Source organism: Blennius ocellaris, assembly GCF_963422515.1.
Source record: "Blennius ocellaris genome assembly, chromosome: 19".
Lineage (NCBI taxonomy): Eukaryota > Metazoa > Chordata > Actinopteri > Blenniiformes > Blenniidae > Blennius > Blennius ocellaris.
Window position 1 is genome coordinate 9,527,505 of NC_137668.1, and position 20,649 is coordinate 9,548,153.

At 44.7% G+C, this 20,649-nt stretch overlaps 2 protein-coding genes across 2 annotated transcripts in view; one reads left to right on the forward strand and one right to left on the reverse strand.

Moving 5' to 3' along the window:
- dnah5l (dynein, axonemal, heavy chain 5 like) overlaps positions 1-8,513 on the forward strand; it is a gene marked incomplete at both ends in the record, with an annotated part of 46,038 nt that extends 37,525 nt beyond the window's left edge. The window contains 16 exons of the mRNA XM_080515247.1: positions 548-718; positions 1,283-1,534; positions 1,634-1,760; positions 2,605-2,726; positions 2,800-2,949; positions 3,115-3,279; positions 3,359-3,576; positions 4,375-4,430; positions 4,632-4,753; positions 4,842-4,992; positions 5,803-6,002; positions 6,098-6,286; positions 6,745-6,877; positions 6,992-7,200; positions 7,294-7,515; positions 8,274-8,513. Coding sequence (XP_080371373.1) covers positions 548-718; positions 1,283-1,534; positions 1,634-1,760; positions 2,605-2,726; positions 2,800-2,949; positions 3,115-3,279; positions 3,359-3,576; positions 4,375-4,430; positions 4,632-4,753; positions 4,842-4,992; positions 5,803-6,002; positions 6,098-6,286; positions 6,745-6,877; positions 6,992-7,200; positions 7,294-7,515; positions 8,274-8,513 — 2,727 coding nt within the window. The remainder of the gene's footprint in view (positions 1-547; positions 719-1,282; positions 1,535-1,633; positions 1,761-2,604; positions 2,727-2,799; positions 2,950-3,114; positions 3,280-3,358; positions 3,577-4,374; positions 4,431-4,631; positions 4,754-4,841; positions 4,993-5,802; positions 6,003-6,097; positions 6,287-6,744; positions 6,878-6,991; positions 7,201-7,293; positions 7,516-8,273) is intronic.
- A 1,335-nt stretch (positions 8,514-9,848) lies between these two features.
- Positions 9,849-19,191, reverse strand: cavin4b (caveolae associated protein 4b). The gene is made up of 2 exons (XM_080515450.1): positions 18,182-19,191; positions 9,849-12,234 (listed from the first exon to the last, which is right to left on the reverse strand). Exons 1-2 carry the CDS (start codon positions 18,542-18,544, stop codon positions 11,665-11,667), a joined length of 933 nt encoding a protein of 310 aa, XP_080371576.1. The 5' UTR covers positions 18,545-19,191; the 3' UTR covers positions 9,849-11,664.
- Positions 19,192-20,649: the final 1,458 nt, after the last annotated feature.

Consider the following 20,649-nt stretch of genomic DNA (forward strand, 5'->3'; position numbering starts at 1 on the left):
ATTTCCCACAGCAAATGCATGATAGTGTGAATGCTGCTGGCAAACTGTAATGCTTTTTGCTGCATGCCTACGGCAGGTAGACTGTAATGCCTTGTCCTGCCGGCCCGTCTCTGGTCTGGAGTGAGAGTTTAAGAAAGAGTTTAAAGTGTCAAACAGTTGAAAAAGTGTCAAACAGTTGAAAAAGTTGAATGGTTGAAATCGGTTAAGATGTGAAGAAGTTATAGGTAGTTAAAAGTTGAACATTTCTCCATCCGTTAACATTGGAAAAAAGTTGCACAAAAGTTGAAATATTTGAAAAAGTTGAAGAAATTTGAAAAAGTTGAAACATAGCCGGAAAGTGCAAAAAAAGCTGAACGTTTTGATATTTGAATGGTTACGAACGGTTGAAGATTGGAAGAGTTTGTACAGATAAACAGAATAATAATAATAAAGATTTGAATTGTTATTATTATTGAACGAGACCTCACCCTTCGTCGTTGAGTGTTTGAGCACTTTCATGGTCGATCCCTCCCAAATCCCGGGTCCTGTCCTTGGGTGGTGGTACCAGGAGCTGGAGGCAGAGAGAGTGACGCTCCTGGAGGAGGTGACGTCCAACAAGAGGAAGATGCAGGAGCTGGAGGACAGTCTGCTCTTCAGCCTGACCAGCACCGAGGGCTCCCTGGTGGAGGACCAGTCTCTGATCCAGGTCCTAAGGGTCACCAAGACCACCGCCCACGAGGTACAGCTTCCCGCCAGGCTCGGACTGTTAAACCCATTTTCTAAACGAGCTTTGACCATTCTGTGAGAAATCCTGGCTCAAAAATGTTTGGGGACAGTGTCACGTTTACATTTGTGAACCATCCATTCTGCTTAAATAGAAATATATATTTTATAGCATTATCTTGCTAAAGCATGTAAGGCCTTTCTTGAACGGGACTTTTTTTTTCTGGGTTGGAGCAGATGTTTCTCCTTAAACTGTGAATGTTGGCTTTCCAGATGTGTAAGCTGCCTTAGCCATTGGCTTGCATATAACTCCACAGCAGCGTGTTTTTTTTTTTTTTTTTGTGGCTTTGAGTTACTTTCTTCACTGGACTGTGATTTCTTTGAGGTGTTCCTGAACCCATGCAGAAATCTCCCGTCAAGAATTCTGTCTGTTCTTAATATCAGCATCCTTTACTGACCCTTGACACTTTAATGATTTTCATATCGTCCCGACTTCTTTTATTTTTTTTAATTAGGGTGGGCTTAGGGTGGGCTTCTCTGTTCACCAAACGCAGGAACGACAGTTCTCTTGGTCTTCCAGGTGAGCGAGAAGCTGTCGGTCGCCGCCGAGACGGAGGTGAAGATCAACCACGCCAGAGAGGAGTACCGTCCGGTGGCCACCAGGGGAAGCATCCTCTACTTCCTGATCGTGGAGATGTCTCTGGTGAACGTCATGTACCAGACGTCGCTGCGGCAGTTCCTGGGGCTGTTCGACTCGTCCATGCAGAACTCGGCCAGGTCACAGCTCACATCCAAACGCATCGGCAACATCATCGCCTTCCTCACCTACCAGGTGCCGCTGTAGATTTGAGAGACCCGGCCTCCTCCGGGAGCGAACGGGAGCTCTGAGTGGTGTGCTGGGTCCCCCCCCACCCCCCCCCCCCCCCTGCAGGTGTTCTGCTACACGGCCCGGGGGCTCTACGAGGAGCACAAGCTGCTGTTCACGCTGCTCTTGGGGCTGAAGGTGGACCTGCAGGCCCGCAACATCTCGCACTCCGAGGTGCTCACCTTCGTCAAAGGTTGCCCCCTCCATTCGTCGGCCGTCTTCCTCCAATTCATTCTCCTCTTTGTCTTCCTTGATTTAAGTACCTCTGTGTTTTCCTTCCTTCCTTCATCTTGTCTTTACAGCGGCTTGCAAAAGTATTCATACCCCTTGGACTTTTCCACATTTTGTCACATTACACGCCACAAACATAAATATGTTTTATTGGAATTTTATGTGAAAGACAAAGTGTCACACAATTGTGAAGTACAAAGAAAATGATACATGACTTTACATTTTTTTCACAAATAAAACTCTGAAAAGTGCAGCGTGCAAAAGTATTCAGCCCCCGTTTCTGAGTGCAACCAACTGCCTTCAGAAGTTGCCTGATGACTGTGAATGATTGAATGTTGACCTCATGACTAAATAGAGTCCACCTGTGTGTAATGTAATCTCAGTACAAATACAATACAGGTCAGAGATAAAGTTATGGAGAAGTTTAAAGCAGGGTTAGGCTAGAAAAAGATTTCCCAAGCTACTTTTGCACGCTGCACTTTTCAGTTTTTTATTTGTGAAAAACATTTAAAGTCATGTATAATTTTCTTTGTACTTCACAATTGTGTGACACTTTGTGTGGGTCTTTCACATACAATTCCAATCAAATATATTTATGTTTGTGGTGTGTAACGTGACAAAATGTGAAAAAGTTCAAGGGGTATGAATACTTTTGCAAGCCACTGTATCAATCGTCTTGAATATCTAAGGAATGCTCTCTCTCTCTCTCTCTCTCTCTCTCTCTCTCTCTCTCTCTCTCTCTCTCTCTCTCTCTCTCTCTCTCCCCCTCCCTCCCTCCCTCCCTCCCTCCCTCCTCATCGTGGTAGGCGGCGCCTCTTTGGACCTGAACTCGGTGGAGTCCAAGCCGCGGCGCTGGATCCTGGATCAGACCTGGCTCAACCTGGTGCAGCTGTCGGCCCTGCCTCAGTTCTCCCAGATCCTCGTGCAGGTAAATAATCGTTCAGGCGAACCGAGCTCAGAACCTCCAGCAAGACGGCATTCGCCATTTCCACCGTGTCCAGGTGAACCAGAACGAGAAAGCCTGGAGGGCCTGGTTTGACCACCCGGCGCCGGAAGACGCCCCACTGCCCGATGGGTACGAAGAGACGCTGGACACCTTCCGGAAACTTCTGCTCATTCGCAGCTGGTGTCCAGACCGAACTATTGCTCAGGTAGGCAGTTCTTTATGTTTCTTATTTGACAGCAAAAGAGATATTAGGTCCAATTATCGTGAATGATGCAATAACATTAATACAAGTCATTATAAATATAAAAATGATCATTTCACCTTCAGCAGTAAAAAGTGAATCGCGTATGTCTGTGTGTCTGCTGAGCAGGCGCGACGCTACATCTCAGAGTCTCTGGGGCCACAGTATGGCGAAGGTTTGGTCTTGGACTTGGACGCCATGCTGGCTGAGAGTGACAGCAGGACGCCAATGGTGTGTCTGCTCTCCATGGGCTCGGACCCGACGGAGAACATCGAGAGGCTGGCTCGGAGCAAAGTGAGTCGCACGCCAGTGAACGTCAGTTTTAAATTCATCCAATAGGGCGGCGTGGCAGCAAAGCTTGCTTTCCCTGCAGGGGGCGCCGTGTCGTCCCATCTCCATGGGCCAGGGCCAAGAGGTGCACGCCCGCCGCCTGCTGGCCAACAGTATGACGGACGGCGGTTGGCTCCTCCTCCAGAACTGCCACCTGGGGCTGAACTTCCTGGACGAGCTGCTGGACACCGTCACCACGGCGACGGAGGAGAGCGTCCACAAAGGCTTCCGAGTGTGGCTGACCACCGACGTGCACCCAAGGTACCCGATGCTGTGTAGTAATTTCACTAAACTCCTGTTTACTTGAGCGCTGAGCATTAACGTCCTTAAATAAGCGTTAAGTGTGACGTTCAACAAGCTGTCTGCTGCTTCTGACACAACTGTTACCTTTACTGTGTGGTTACTATTTCAGGAAACTCCACCACAATCTGTGTTTTTGCCCAGTGGTCAAACTGCAATATATTTTTGCTTGTTTGCATTGTGATTATTTTATTATATTAGCTGTCACTACCAGTACTGGGAATATTGCAATATATAGTAACAAGCAACAATTACTACAGTTTTAGTTTACTCGTCGCGTATTACTCAATTATTTGATCGTAAATGAAAACTCACTGAGCCAATTGTTGTTAATGAGCATTATCCAAAAGTGTTGCGGTAACTGTTACTGTTTGACTAAACTCTTGTTTACTGGTGGCAAAGTGTCTCATGAAAGACGTCCAACTGCAAGTAACATTAGCATTAGCCTGAAACCACAGTCGCTGTGAGTGACGCTATGTCATATTCTCTAATGGTGAGAGCTGTCTGCATGTTGGCTGTTTATTTTTCTTTTGTTGCTTCATTTCAACATTAGTTCATGAATCTCTTTCAAAAAAGAAGCTAACAATACCCTTGGTAAGACAGGACACACTGAGAGAGAACAGTGAAGCAACGCAAACTGTTTCATTTCATTTGCAGTAACGTGTGAAGACACTCTACTTTTCCAAAGAACTACAAAATAGTCCAAAAATATATTTCCAGCAACACTGATGAAGCTCGTCTGTTTGTGTGTTTGTCCAGGTTTCCCATCACGTTCCTTCAGTCCTCCATCAAGTTCACTAATGAACCTCCTCTGGGTAGGAGATGGCTTCACTTAATTATCATCAGTCTATAATTCCTCCTCCTAGCATCATGATCGGTTTGTTTTTACTCATTTAATTTAAAGGTTTATTCTCTGGAAAATATCTATCTTCCGTTTTAACCCTTTGTGGCTCGATAACGTGTTTATGGATTCAGTGTCTTTCCGCTCGCCTCTATTGTTGTGCCTATTTCATCAGGGATGAAAGCCGGTCTGAAGAGGACGTTCGGCGGCGTCACACAGGATCAGTTAGAGATCAGTAACCTGCCTCAGTGGAAACCGCTGCTGTACGCCGTGGCCTTCCTTCACACCACAGTGCAGGTCTCCGTCAACTCCCATCTGTTCGGACCTTAAAAAAACCCCCAAAACTTTTATTTCACTCCTCCTCCTTTTGTTCCACCTTTCACAGGAGCGTCGTAAGTTCGGTCCGCTCGGCTGGAACATCCCCTACGAGTTCAACCAGGCGGATTTCACCTCCAGCATGCAGTTTGTCCAGAACCACCTGGACGACCTGGACGCCAAGAGAGGAGTGAACTGGAGCTGCCTGCGCTACATGCTGGGTCAGACCTGCTAGCATGGCTGCACTCAGGCTTTGGGGTTGAAGTCAGCTTTTAACTAAAGATGGAAAAACTTGATGAGTGAGACAACGGTGTGTAGTGTACATCTGCAGATCCTCCATGTAGCTAATGCTACCAGATGCAATGTAGTAAAGCCACAAGAGTGTAGCTCAGCATGTCAATAACCAAAAAGTCACTAATGAGATGGACTGAGAATAGAGTCTGACGGCGGCGCGACATAGGATTTTAGAAAAATAAAAGCTGGTTTCTCAGCTGGCTTTGCCCACTTTATTATGAGATATATTCTATGTTGGACCTCAAATTTCGACTTTGTGACAAATCATCAGCTAAATAGTCTTTTTCCTTTGTTTGTTTTTCACTCCAAACTGTTTGTACCGTTCTCGACAAATAGTTCTTGACAAAAACTGTGATTCCACATTTTTTGCCCAGTCCTTCTTTGTGAAACCAAACCAACGTGGACACGATGTCATTTCCAGACGATTGTTCCCAGTGAACGGAGTCAGAAACACCTAAATCCATCATTAGCGTGTGAATGATGTCACACATGGCCTCATTGTTATTAAACTGCCCACAAAACAGATAAAGCAGTCAGTTTACATCAAAGTGTATTTGAGCACATGTTGCAGATCTCAGTCTACAATGTGAAACACCGTAAATCTATGGAGGCAGATCTTTCTTTAGACATCAGTCCGATGATGTTCACGATGAACTCATCAACTCCTTGATAACTGAAACAAAAGAGCGAAAAATGCCAACAAATGTTATGGATCTCTGTTCCTCACCCGGGTTCAGGCGAGGTCCAGTACGGCGGCCGGGTGACGGACGACTTGGACAAACGTCTCCTCAACACCTTCACTCATGTGTGGTTCGGCGAGAACACCTTCAGCGACAAGTTCTGCTTCTACAAAGGCTACGGCATCCCGGCCAAGGCCAGGACCGTCCAGGAGGTGCTGCAGCACGTGGAGGCGCTGCCGCTGGTCGACACGCCCGAGGTTCGGCGCGTAAAACTCGCGGCTGTAAAACTGACTTCGCTTTCTGAGCGACGTTGAAAGTCTCGACAAGTCATTTTTTTTTTCCGTCTCTACAGGTTTTTGGACTGCACCCCAACGCTGACATCACCTACCAGACCAACCTGGCCAATGAGACGCTGAGCACCATCGTCCACATCCAGCCCAAGGACAGTGGAGGTGGCGCCGGAGAGACCAGGGAGGCCAGCGTCCAGCGGCTGGCCAACGAGATGCTGGAGAAGCTGCCACCAGACTACGTGCCGCATGAAGTGAGAGCGCAACAATTTTTTCGGTTTTCCGAGAGCCTGATGCCCGGCAGCCAACAGATGCCCCCCGACACCACAGCGTGTTGTTCCGACGAGGCTTTTGTTGGGTTTTGATTAAGCTCAGACAACATGGCTGTTTCCCTAAAAGGGATAAAAAAAGGAAAATCTGGCAGTTTCAACCAGTCAACAAAGTCCATGAGGACCAAAGATAAATAGTAAGGCTCAACAAGGGATAAGATGGTTGTCTGTGCATTTTGATCAGTGGCCAACAATAGACACTACAGGCAGCCACCGGTTTAGAGTAGGAATCAATTAAAAGTCTGAATCAAATCAACAAGTCAGAAATTAATCCAAATAACAGCAAGAAAACTATCAGAATATCCAAAAAAAAATAAAAAAATCAATCGACCCAGATTCAAAAAATGCGTCAGAAACCAGTCTGAACGCCGCATCTTTTAAAGGTCAAAGGTCAGCTGCAGAAGATGGGCCCACTTCAGCCAATGAACATCTTCCTCCGACAAGAAGTGGACCGCATGCAGCGCGTCATCAGCATCGTACGGAGCACGCTCACCGACCTCAAACTGGCCATCGACGGTCAGTAGGAGTGCACACACACACACACACGCACGCACGCACGCACACACACACACACACGGATCCGGACTCATCCCACAGAGCGTCTTTCTTCTTTCCTTTTTGTCCCTGCAGGCACCATCATCATGTCGGAGGACCTGCGCGACGCCCTGGACTGCATGTTTGACGCCCGGATCCCCCGCCTGTGGCTGCGGCTCAGCTGGCCGTCGGCCACGTTGGGCTTCTGGTTCAGCGAGTTGCTGGAGAGGAACCAGCAGCTCAGCGTCTGGATCGGTGGCGGCCGACCCAACCAGTTCTGGCTCACCGGCTTCTTCAACCCGCAGGTCGGTTCAGAGGCGAGTTGATGAAAGTCTTTGAATGAAGGGAATTTTCTTTTTTTTTCGATCGTTTTTGTTTGTGGCTGTTTTTTCTCTCAGGGTTTTTTAACCGCCATGTGTCAGGAAACCACCCGCTCCAACCTGTCTAAAGGCTGGGCGCTGGACACCGTCGCCCTGAGCAACGACGTCACCAAGATGATGAGAGAAGACGTCTCGGCCCCGCCCCCTGAGGATGTGGGCGGAGTCTACATCTATGGCCTCTTCCTGGACGGGGCCGGGTGGGACCGGCGAGGGGCTCGACTCACCGAGGCCCCACCAAAGGTCAGTAGGCACAAAAAACTCAACTTTAAACTTTGATATGTACTTGAAATAATGAAAATAGGTCAGTATTTAATCATTTTTAAAGGAGTCTGATATTTAGTATTTCTACGATCAAATATCAGATATTTATTTTGTTAAATATATTTATTGATAGAAAAAATTACATCAATGACTTTTAATTAATTTATGTCAACTACTGTGAAAAAATGTTTTAAGCCAATATGTAAATATAAAAAGCATGTGACAATATGAATAATTAAAGAAAAGATATTTCTTTTAAATTATTTCATTGTTATTAATGTAATTTCAAAGATTTTTTTTAATTAGTAGTAAAACTGCAAAATATAGCAACTGTGAAACAAATGAAACACATAAAACTTGAAGTAGAGCGAAGCTAAAATGCAAATGATTAATAAGAAATAAATCAATTTGTAAAAGTACAGCAGCCAAGTTTCAGTTAAAAAAAATATACAAATAACTTCTATCCTTGAAAAATACCAGCATATTTTTCATATGAATGTATTCATCTTTCTATATATTCATAGAAGATTGATATTGATGAAATCAATCTATATAAAAAGATCAAATGTGCAGATGTCGATCTTCAAAATAATAGTATTCAGTAGTTTATAAAGAAAATTTCAATTGTAAAATCAATAAGAAGTCAAAATGACGGAAAGAAAATGAAAAAAACACCAAATGAAATTAGATATGGTGGAAAGAGAAGAGGAATAAAGGTTTGTCTGTGGTGGGCTCAGGTGCTCTTCACTCCTCTCCCGGTGGTCCATGTGTACGCCGTCAGCTCGGCCGGGGTGGGCGACAGTAAGCGGCCCGGCGGCGGCGGCGGAGGCGGGTCGCTCAGCCTGTACTCGTGTCCAGTTTACAAGAAGCCGCGGCGCACCGACCTCAACTTCATCTTCTCGCTGCAGCTGCGCAGCGTCCAGCCGGCCGAACACTGGACGCTGAGGGGGGCGGCGCTGCTCTGCGACTGCAAGTGACCCCCACCTCCACTGTGAGCGAGGGGAACGCGTCTAAACATCTTATTCAGTCAAATCCCGGATGTTATCCAAAATGATTTCACATCAATAACATCGTTCAGTGTTCGGCCCTGTTGATTCGAAAACCTTTTCAAGTGAAAATGGAAACCTTTCATTGCACTTTGAGGGTCAGTTTACACGACAAGGCTTCACAATGCAGCTTTTTCAAATCGGTCCGACACCGTCGCTGTAGAAATGGGGTAAAACACACTTTTTGGGAAACACTGCTCCTGCTCCTGCTCCTGCTCCTGCTCCTGCTCCTGCTCCTGCTCCTGCTCCTGCTATTGCTATTGCTATTGCTATTGCTATTGCTACTGCTACTGCTCCTGCTATTGCTATTGCTATTGCTATTGCTATTATTCCTGCTCCTGCCCCTGCCCCTGCTATTGCTATTGCTATTGCTATTGCTATTGCTATTGCTATTGCTATTGCTATTGCTATTGCTATTGTTCCTGCTACTGCTACTGCTACTGCTACTGCGCACCACAGTAGTAGCCAATTGCTCTTGTGTACCTGTGCAAGGAGATGGACAATAACAACAATGGCAGCCTCCAGAGTGTGATGACTCCCGGTCCATATTCTCCTGGGACTTGGTAGTTCTATAGTATAGCAATCCATCTTGGTTGTCTGTCTATACATAAGGCCAAGTACTTGTCATTGTTAAATGTTTAGAGAGTATTGTTCTCTGTGCGCATGTGTCTGTTGGTTCAATACAAAAAAAAACAAAAAACAAAACAAACAAAAACCAGCGCCAACCGACTAGAGAACAAGATAGGTTTCAGCATTTCAGCTATTTCTAAGTGAATGGACATCGTTTTCAAAACGTCGCCTTGTAAACGCAAAAGTTTTCTGATTTCTTGAAACGTTGTCGTGTAAACGGGGCTGTAGTGCATGAAGGAGCTCACTAACAGAGTTTGCAAATTCAGGAAGTAGAGTTATGTTTGAAAAGCTCAACACCACTTGGTCAAATCTTTAATGTGACAAATCATGTTTTATTTTGCTTCCTCAGACTGTTAGCTTCTTATCTTTTATATTACCTGTTAGACTGGTGTCTTTTTACGTCTTTCAATACCCTGTGTTTTCTTTGAACTTGTTTGTCAATAGATATTTTAGCTTATCTATTCACCGATCTTTATCTTAAAGAGCTGAATCACAGATTATATTCTAACAACCTTCTACATTTGTAATGAATGGATTAATTTGTTACCGTTGAAATAATTGACTTATAAAAACATCTAAAACTGTTGCTTTCTTGACTGTATTTAATTAAAGAGCCAACTTCACTTTGGTTACACAAATGATTCAAGTAAAGTTTATTTCCTCAAAATGACAAAGTCAAACTACTTTAGCGTGACAAACTGCAGCCATGCAATCACCCACTAACAAGAGCTAAAACAATAATTAAAAAAAACACAGAAAAGCCAGAAAATACCCCCAAAAAAACCTGAGTGGAGAGATTTCCACAGTCAGAGTGATTTTCACCATCACACTGCCTGAGTGTTGTGAACCTGTAAAACGGATTCATTTAAGCAAAACAGACGACAAAACTACATTTCAATGTGTTGAATTTGACATTTCTGGACCAGATGCAGCAAAGAATTATATTGTGAAGATGTTGAGGATTTGGTGCCCTGAACTAAATCTTCCTCATCTTGTTTCTGTTTAAGGTCCATCTTCCCTTTTTGTCTCCACAAACTCCATTAAACAATACCATCACACACACACATTTCAAATCAAATCAGTGTTGATCTATTTTGTTACATATATTCTGGCTGTCGTGTTTTATTTTTACCTGTACTTAAGTACTCCCAGCATGTAATGGGTATCATTTACTCACTGAGATTTAAGGCCTTTACTCTGGTTGTGTGCCTGAATGTAATTCTTGTTTTCGTCACTCGCTTTTCTCACACTGAACATAAACACAAACTCGGAAAAACTGCAATCTTGCTGTCACGTTACTGAAAACCCGCAAAGCTGTGTGCAGTAATTATGGGCGGTGTATACAATTCCCACAATTCACTTGAATAGACGTCGAACAGTCGAAGCTCCAGGTGGGTTGAAGAACTGCTACGCTGCTTTTCTCTTCGCATCCTGATCATTGAGCCCACAGTTAGCTTTAGCATTAGCCTGATCAGGTGTTATTTCCAGTAGAAAACAGCGTTATTTAATTTATATTATTGTCGCACCTCATAGACCCTGAACTTCCTCAGTCCTTCTGTCGTGTCCCACTCTTACTTACATTAGCCAACGGTTAGCATTAGCCTGCATTCACAGCAAGGTGAGCTTTATTAAGACAGGACGCACTGAGGCAGAACTTTAAAAGGAACCCAGCAAGGAACCTTCTGGTGAAGTTAGTTACTTTTTGTCTACAGTAACTTGTAAAGGAACTGCAACACACAAATTTCTATCCAGTGCACCGGCACTGTAAAGGCCTTTAATGAGCTTGACTGACATGTATCTTGGTGATTGTTAACCAGAGCTGATGACGTCCAACCAGGAAACAAAACTGAAGATATTTGTGGGTTTCCTTCTTATCAAGGTCCTTCAATGTGACCGTCAGAGATCGATGCTCGGTCGTTTGCTTGTCTCAGACAGTTTCCTCCAAACACAAAGTCCATTTCGATCGCCCGATCTTCAGTGACTTCTCCGACATAAACCCTTTTGTTATTTCACCTTTCCTCTTTTTCCCCAGCAGTTTTACAGAAACCAAACCTACCTTAAACCCGTCGCAACCTATTCGTCCAACATTTCAATCTCAATGCATGCAAGCTTTGTGAACAGCAGCGGTAAGAGGTGAGAAGCGTTGTGGAGACGTTCTGAACTCCGTTCATCTGTCAGTGTTTATTGAACACAAAACAAGAAAAAAATGAAATCACATATAAATATGTGGTTGATCGGATAATAAGTGTTCAGGACCGTACGTGTCTGTTAGAAATACGAAGGCTCTTAGGAATCTGGCGGTTGTTATCGTCTTGATGTTGAGTCAGATTGGATCTTGTCGTTGGCTCCACGTGGCAGCTCCAACTCGGACACTTCCTTCCTTCTCTCCTTCGCTCTGTGTGGTCTCAGAAGTCCAAAGAAACCGGCCCGGGTTTCATTTCTCTCTGCTGATTTACGATAACTGCTTCATGTCGTACATCGGCACCTCGGACTCGTCCCCCTTGCCCTCGTCGCCGGCTGCCCTGGCGGCGTGCGGGCTGCTCTTGCGGCCCTTCGGAGGAGGCACGGGCACACCTCCCTCGGCGCCACCCTCTGCTCCTTCCTGGCCCTCCGCCACAGTCCTCTCTTTCTTCAGGTTGAGCTTGGCCGGGACACCCTTGGAGATGGTCTCCTTCAGCCTCTCGCCCGACTGCTTCAGCCTCTCGCCGGACTGGCGGATCTTCTCGCGCCTCTCGGCCGTCACGATGCGTTCCCCGAACTTGTTGACCTTGGAGCCCAGGTTCTCACGGGTCTTGCTCATGTTCTCCTTGGAGAAGGTGGCCTTGAAGCTCTCGATACGTGTCAGCCCTGACTTCTTCATGCGACCGGCCGAGGAGTCTGCCTCCTCCACCACCATGTACTCTTCGTCCGACTCTGGGGGGAGCTCAAACTTATCCGGCTCCACGTCGGCCCGGGCTCCGGCGCCGCTGCTGGACTCTGCCGGCTCGTTTCCTGGTGTGACGGACTTCACCTCCTGGTCACCCTGTGAGAGAATAGAGCGTCAACTGGACATGCAATGGAATAACAGTTTTATACAACAAGTTGTTACCATGTTAACCACTGAACTGTAAAGATCTGGGGCAAAGTTGTAAAAAGTATGGATAATACTGACGATACCGAGTCAGGAATTTCTGAAAGTGGAGTCAATACAGAGGAAGATGAATTGAAATAGTACAATGAACTTTGGTCTCTGCAGGTGACCCAACTATCCAGGATGAACCCTGCCTTTCTATATCGTTAATTGGCTCCAGTGCCCCTATGATAGGTAATTTCAAATGTCAGAATTCCATAACCTCCAATGTCAGTGTTTACCATATATAGTCACAATGAAGAGTTTAAAAAAAAAAAAAACTGCGATTTCAAATGGTGCCACTCGCTGTCAAAATGTTGTCTCTACTCACTATTAAAAAGATATCAGTTTCGTCCTGAGTGTGGACATGAAGAACCATCCCGATTTTATACGATCAAAAACACTTTGAGATGGAAAAACGTCAAGGTTTTTTTTTTTAACTTTTGATTGAATGGACGAGGTTCGATTGTGACGTCAGGTTTAAACGCGTCTCGAGTCGAATTGTGTCGTGCAGACATTGGTGCGCAGGCCTTGATCCTTCCTTCCAGAAATAACATGCAGCACCTGTTTCTGCAGCTCAGTGCTCTGCTGCAGGAAGCTAAACATATCAGCGAACAGCGGCGGCATACCCAGCGAAGCTGGATCACTTTCAGCTTCGGGCTGCACGGTGGCGTGACGTGCCTGCGAGTCCACGGTCGGGTTACACGCGGCACAAAACCGAGCAGAAATGTGGAGACTGACTTGGATCTTTGCAGACGTAACTCGCTCAGACTGGGTTGACCCTGATCCGATGCACCCTCATGCTGTAACGTATAAACCTGTACAACCTGCAGACTTCAAGCAAGCTGCAAGCAGGGTGAATCCAATTGAAGACCTTGATTTCAAACCCTCTTAATTCTTTTCTCGCAAGCAAAAGCAAAGTTTAGCATTGCTGCTTTTTTCATGAACTATATTGATATCCTCTGTAAGACAGGAAACGGCATCATGTAAAACTTCTGTAATCTTTAAATACCGAGACAAAGATTCTGAACTGATCAATCCAGAAAGAACTTGATAGCAGTTCAGTTTCTGGGTCAATCCAAGCCTTCCTGCTAGCTAACTAGCCCGTGGCATGCTAATAGGAGCGTCAGGATCCTTGAGTACATGCATCATCGGCACTTTATGACACGCCGAAGACAGGCTGACATTTCCACAGCTTTAACAGATTACGTAATGTCGTAACTGAGCGACTCCGGAGAAACGGCAGCATGTAGCAGGGTATGCTAACAAGCTGAAGCCAGACAAAGGTCAAGTCTCGCCACCGTAGCATGTTTTATCTGAACACGCATCTCTGACACTGAGATCTTACGGGTTTTGTACGTAAGAGAAGTTATTTTGTGGCGCTGTGTTCAAAGACAAGAAGTGTTTCACAAAGTAGGAAAAGTTGCAAGAACGGAAAGACAAAACGTGATTAGAAACAACACAAGTACAGATATTTATATAGAGCGACATAACAAGGTCAGTCTTCAGCTGTTTTTAGATCTGCTTTGAGTCATCAAACCACAGAAATGAGGGCAGCTTGTTCCACGAAACTACATGGACCTGGTGAGTAAATAGCCCGCTCCAATATGCTGATTCACATCCTTTATGGAGAATTTAGGGACACAAAATCATAATCTGGCTTCTGTGTTTCTATTTTTTACAAGTTTTCTACACAGCAATATGTCGTGATTTGACCCATATGCACTTGACAGTCGTACAGCGTATATGAGCACTTATAAATAGTACATATAAGTATATGTAATTCCTCATTCCAGGTCATTTCAGAACATTTTGCCCTGCTGTTGTGTGGTGGCTATGCTTACATTGTTAGTGTTGCTCTATTCCCTAGCTAGTAGTAGATAAAAATCAAATGAACAGCTTTTCTTGAGGTATGAAGAGGATAAAAAATGATTAAGGTGTCTTGACTCCTGGGTTTTTACAAAACTTGTCGAGAGTGTTCGGCTCATTTCTGTCCACATCTTTTCCAAGGTTATGAAAAGTAGAAAAGGTTGTGTTAATTCTGCATTTCGAATGCCTTGGCTCTTGTGCAACACAAAAAGTGCTTTAATACTGATGCATTAGAAAGTGACTGTCAGAATAGAGAGTGACCAGTGACCAGTGACCAGTACAGACTAAAGTGGGAATAAATGTACAAATTGAGATGTAGTTGCTTGCAAATAAATGCTGCAGCTTGTCGACTTCTGAATTTTGCCTCATGACTCAGGTGTGTTTTGAGGAGACTTAAAGATGTTTTAGTCATTCCTGAAGTTTATCGAAACAATCTCCCAAAAAAAAATGAAAAAGAAATGGGGGTCAGTGGCCTGACGAGACGCCGTCGTACCCTGACGTCACAGCAGGTAGCAGAAGGAATTCTAATATAATCATCCAGGAGAATTTCCTTGGCTAATCCAAGGGGGAAGAGAGCGAGGAAGGGAGAGAGCAGACAGCTATATTAGGAGATGGTGGAGGTTCAGACTCAGAATAACCTGGTCTGTCAGCGCTCAGCTGGCTCAGTCACTTACAGTACAGCAGCAGCGCAGTGAACACAACGCACTTCTATCACCTTTATTAGTGAGGCAGAGAATAGAAATCCCTGCACCAACGAAACATATTTTGGTTCCGGTTGGCTCGATGCATTTATAAACACTCTACAAAAGCCTTTTTTTTAAAAATACGAACATTTTTGCAGGTTTTTTTTTTTAATATTCTCCACCTTCTGCATAAAATGCAGATACACTTTTAAAGTTACTTGAATTATTACTGCAAGTCAATTGCAGTCTGCCTACTGAGTAATATTAATGCTGCCAACAGTGGGATATCATTTATGTTGCTGTCATAAAGCACGAGTTAGTTCAGGATTAATGACGTACTCCTCAGGTAAAATAGAGTTTAGTGGAATGGTAAACGTCAACATATCGAACAAAGATAATGCCAAAGGTAAAACTGCGCTTGGTGAGTTTTTCATTGTAGATTAAGGCTCCAGGTGCTTATAGGGTTATAGGGGGCACAGAGAACAGCACTGCTTTCAGAGTTTCTGTCGTTTCAGTGTAAACAAATCCTTTTCACAGTGGAGAAGTGTAAACGCCAAACTTTTCGAAAAGAATTATGCAAAAACGATGCGTTGTGCAGGTAAATTTAAAGACTTATTCACTCATGAAGTTCGGCTGGCATTTCATCAGTTAGTGGGTGGAAAGTGCTCTATAATCTGGATGTTAGTGCTTCTTGGAAACAATGGATTTATTAACCAATGACAGTTTTGGGAACTACAATTGGGAACAACTTTAGGTTTAATGTGGTTTTCCTTCTCCAGACACATGAAGCGAACACAGAGGCTCATGCTGAAGCTATGAGCGAGCAGCAGCTCAGCAACTCTGGTTCACCTTAAACAAATAGTAACAAATAACAAGCTGCTCAACCCAGTGACTGTAACTGAGTTACTCATTTGCTTACAGTAACCAGTTACAAGCATCTAAAAGTAAATGAAAGAATCATTAAGACGGCAGCTCTTTACAAACAAAAGGCCAAGCTGTTTTCACACACAACAAAAACAACAAAACCCATGTCGAGTTTTTCCACATCTTCTGCAGATTAAAGGATTCAATTGAAACAACTTTTTCTTTCGAGGTGAAAGCCTCTGCTCAACTGGCTTCAGCCATGTGGTACATTTATCAAGGCTAAAATAACCAGGTCACCATCGTGTTGGCAGCTGCCGGCTGTGAAGGCCAAAGAAATAAAATGTGTGTGTGTGTCACTATTTCAACCCTCCTAACCAACATTTGTTTTCCAATACCAACGTTGAAAGAACGTGAAACAACCAAACTCGATGGTTGTCGTCTCTCCAAGTCAGGCTTAAAACTCAATAAGTGTGATACGAGAGCTGCGGGCTTAATACAAAATACTCGAGTATCTAGAATCTTAATGAGTTTAACCCCACAAGAAATGAGACCATACACAGAATGAGTTCACACTGTGGTAAACCATAGTACATTCCATAGTACACTACAGTAGTACCACGATACGTCAGTACAAATAAGGTTTTTAAACAGTGTCAGGTTTCACCATTAACAGTACTGTGGTATTTTTGATTGTACAATCATATCTTAGTCAAAACTATATTAGTCTTGATGGTAACAATCTATAGTATAGTAGTTTAATATTGCCGTCATATCTTTTGAAGTACCATACTGTACCGTTGGTACATCTGACATCATTATAGTGATTAGAACAGTGTTTAGAGCTGCATGATATGAGATAAACGTGATAATGATTGGGCTTCTAGTTTGGATGCTGTGAATCTTCAAATAACAGTGCTCTTTCTCTTGTCCCTAATTTAACTGGTCCAGGTATTTTCTTTTTCTTTGCATTTCCGATCACACGTAGTAGTTTCCACCAGCAGCATTTCTGAAGAGAGGTTTGCTGACTTTACTGTTTTTGATAACGGTTCCTTACGTTTTGTGCTCCCGACTTCTGCTGTGCACTCTAAATATTATAAAAAATATATTTAAAATTTTTTATCTCAGAATTATTGTGACTTATTTGCATTTTATTGCATTTATTCAGGTGTAGAATTTGTGTCATTTTGAAAAAGTGCACAGAAACAAAGTAGGGTTAAGTTTGAGATGTATTTGTAATATTGTTATTGAGCAGCCCGAATCATTCTTCCTGACACATGCTAATTTTAAGTGAATGCCACAATGTCTATCGGTCAGTCGAGGAGGAATTTATTAAAAGAAAAGAGGGTAATGTTAGAACGAGATCAACCAGGTTCCATTCAGACGAACCAGCAACTGGACAAGACATCCTTTCAGTGAAAAGAGTTAACAAGCTGGATTAGTCTTGCAAAAAGAGCTGCAACTTTGGTTAAAGGCTAATTAAGCTTGTGATCACTTGTAAGACCTGATTAAACATTATAGACAGGGGAATGTGTTTATATAGCAGGGGTGGTTGTAAATAGTGTATATAGTTTTTTTTCCTCAATAATTTTTGTTGTCTTAAATGTACAAGGGCTACGGATGGAACATGGCCCTTGGCTAAATCTGGCGCATTTCCACACAGTGACTGCTGAGTGTCCATTAATATACATTGTCCTCGCCAAATAAACTAATAAAGAACGAAACAAATTGCAGAGTAAGCACAGAAATATCACAGTAAAGCAGCACTATGGATGCTCTGGCGGCACCGGGTGCTGCAGCCTGATGACCTCCTCCTCCACCCTCCGCCTCCAACGCTAGTGACTGAGGCTAGAACACAAAGTCCACTGGGCCTGATGTCGCTCTCCTCCGTGATGTCACCTGCATTTTATCGGTGAAGCCACGACTGTGACGCCACATTACGTCGTTCTCCTGACCTCCACCTCCTCCATGACTATTTCGCTCTCCGTAAAATTCCTTTTCCTCGTCTTTTCTGCCAGAATTTTTAGCGTCAATTGCCATCGATTGACCATTTATGGCAGAATGAGGGCGTGTCGAGGGCGGGATCGGAGCTGCACCACCCTACAGGTGGACTGCGATCTATAAAAGGAAAGTGCAGATGTGTGTACGCGTGGTTTTACCGATACCATTTATTTGGGCGGAGTACGGGCATGTTCAGCTTTTGAGTGCACGTACATTTTTAGTAGGAATCATACACAACATTTTAAAGATAAAGCCCCTGGTGAAGAATTTCAGACCTGCTACTCTCTTTGCTTGCCCATTGCTTGAATTCCAACAAAAGTTCTTTCAGTTATACTTCTCCAGTCTTCTGGTCTTAAGGGGCGTGACCCTGATACCGGGTGACCATATCTCCAAAGGATTCATCTTTGGAATTCTTTAAGTGTCTTAAAATATCCCGACGCACTTACCTGATAAATGACGACTCTGAACTTGTTCTTGGCGAGCAGGTCCCCCTGGGTGGCCTCCACCTTCTTCACCCTGACGTTCTGGTTCTCCACGCGCACCCTGACATCCTTGATGTGGCGGCTGACCTTGCGCGTCTTCTCCAGCAGCCGGTCGACGGTGGAGCTGGTGTTGGCGTGGTCGTTGGTCAGCTTGACGATATCCCCCTGGATGGTTTTCACCGTGCTCTCCAGCTCCAGCTGCCGCTCCTCCATGCGCTGCTGCGTGGCCTGGACGGTGTCCATGAGGCCCGCCACGCGGTCCAGCAGGGCCATGATACTGCCGGCGTCGTCTCCGCCGCCCGCCGACATGCCGTGTTTATCTGTCATGCTTTTGTTGCTGGCCGGGTTCACGTCTCAGTTGTGTCGTCGGATCGACCGTCTTAACGCGGCGTTCCCACCGTGGAGGGGAAGGAGGGGCGAGGGTGAGGACGGCGGTCGAAGAGGAGGCACCAAATCCTTGAAAGATCTGCTTCGGTTGAGGGTGAAATCTTGGAAATTTCAAGGGTAGAAATACAAAAGGAACGAGAAGTGAGACATTTAGGAGATTCGGAGAAAGAGGACGGGTACGAGAAAGGAGAAGGAGACAGGAGGAGGACGGGAGGACCGGACCAACCCTACGACTGCAGGTTGACCGTGACACTGTTGAGATCAACTGACAGACTCCTCCCTGCTGGGCGACGGAGGGAGGGATGACGGGAGTCAAAACTTCGGGAGGTATGGCGTTGGGGAGGGGGAGGGAGGCTAAATAGAGACGGGGCTACATGAAGATGGAGTTTTGAGAGCAAGGTACATCAGTAATCTTCAACAATATGAAGGTGAACGTTTAAACCGCGATCAGACGGTCAAGGAGCTCCAGCAGGACTTTTGGTCAAACCGATCTCTTCGGTGTTTCGACGGGTCGACTTTGATCCCTGAAGGTCCAGAGAAACGCCGAAATTCCCACCGATAAGAGGATTTTAGTGGGGAAATGGATCCCGCAGGCAAGTTAACGAGCAAGTTGGATAAAGAGTGACATGCACACCCCAGCATCTCTCTGTGTTCTGTGCTGCTAAAAATACAGTGACGGTAAAGTGACTCCCCGGGCTTCTTTGGGAGACGAGTGTATTAAAAGGAATGGAAACCCCCTCCCATCTATTCCTCCGTCCTCCATCTATCAACCATCACCTTTTCACTTGTTCTGTCCTAATCCCTCCCTCCAGGTTTAGACTCCGCTGGCCTCTGAATGAACGACTTGGTTGCCAAAAAGCTTTCTCAACTCGGAACACTTGTCGTCCCCGCCATCTTTGTTGGTCACCAAGTGGTGGAGGGTGGAGTCTGGAGCAGGAGGTGCAAACTCCACAGCTGATCAAGTTCAAATCGAAGCAAACAGGCCTAAAGATCAACCTAATACCTTGTATTTAAATCCGTAATGTGCGAGCTATTAAAGGGTACACACAGGATTTGGTTTTAAAGTAAGAAAAACTAGGGATTACAGTTGGGAGTCATCGCACTAGTTACTGGATGTTCGCTGAAGTTACATCAGTTGGTGGGAGGAAGATGCTCTATAATCTGCATTAATTTCAATTTCCGTCTGTATTAATGACAACAAGGAAGATGGCAAGACAACTATCAACTTTCAAACACGCTAATGCAAACCACAGGAACTCAGTGAAGTAGTCTAAGAGCGTTAGATGACAGGCTTGGATAAGGCTAATGCTAATATCGAGCACAACCGAGAGACGACAGCTCGCCAACCATTTTCGCCTAATTTTTTTTCATAATGATCCATTTTGAACATGACCTCGCCAAAATCAAAGTAGTAACTGCTAATGTCAGCACTGCACAACCCCATACACACACATCTCTATTGAAAAACAAATGATCCTTGCAATGTTTCTCAAACCAGTTTTTCAGGTTGAGTAAAAGGATTATCAGTGGCTTTGAATAGTATCGGCCTGGTTGGACGGCTGAAGGAAAGGAAGGAAGGAAGGAAGAAGGTGTGAGGTCGTGGAGAGAATGAGTGGAGGTGAGAATGGAGGGATGGAGTCCGATGAAGAGAAGAGGGGACTCCCCACCGTCTAAACCCCTCCACCAGCTGCTGCCTATAATTATCCTGCCGTCACGGCTATATTTATCTCCACCTCGGCTTCAGCCGCCACTTTTCACCTTCCTTCACTCTGGCGGGCGGGTGGAGTCCAAAACTTCACATGTTCGTGTCAGGTTCACTTTCATTGTCAAGAAAGTAGTGCTTTACTGTATAGAATACGAGAACGCTGTCAAAATGACCGTGACACAGTGTTACACTGTCAAACATGTTGCAAGATGCATATTGAAAAAGACTGATGGAACTGAACTCTGAATCTACTTGGCATGACTCTGCACGTTCAAAATGATTGCATTTTAAGCATGCAATAAATAGAAAATAATTCATAAGAGCACAATAAAAAGTTCTT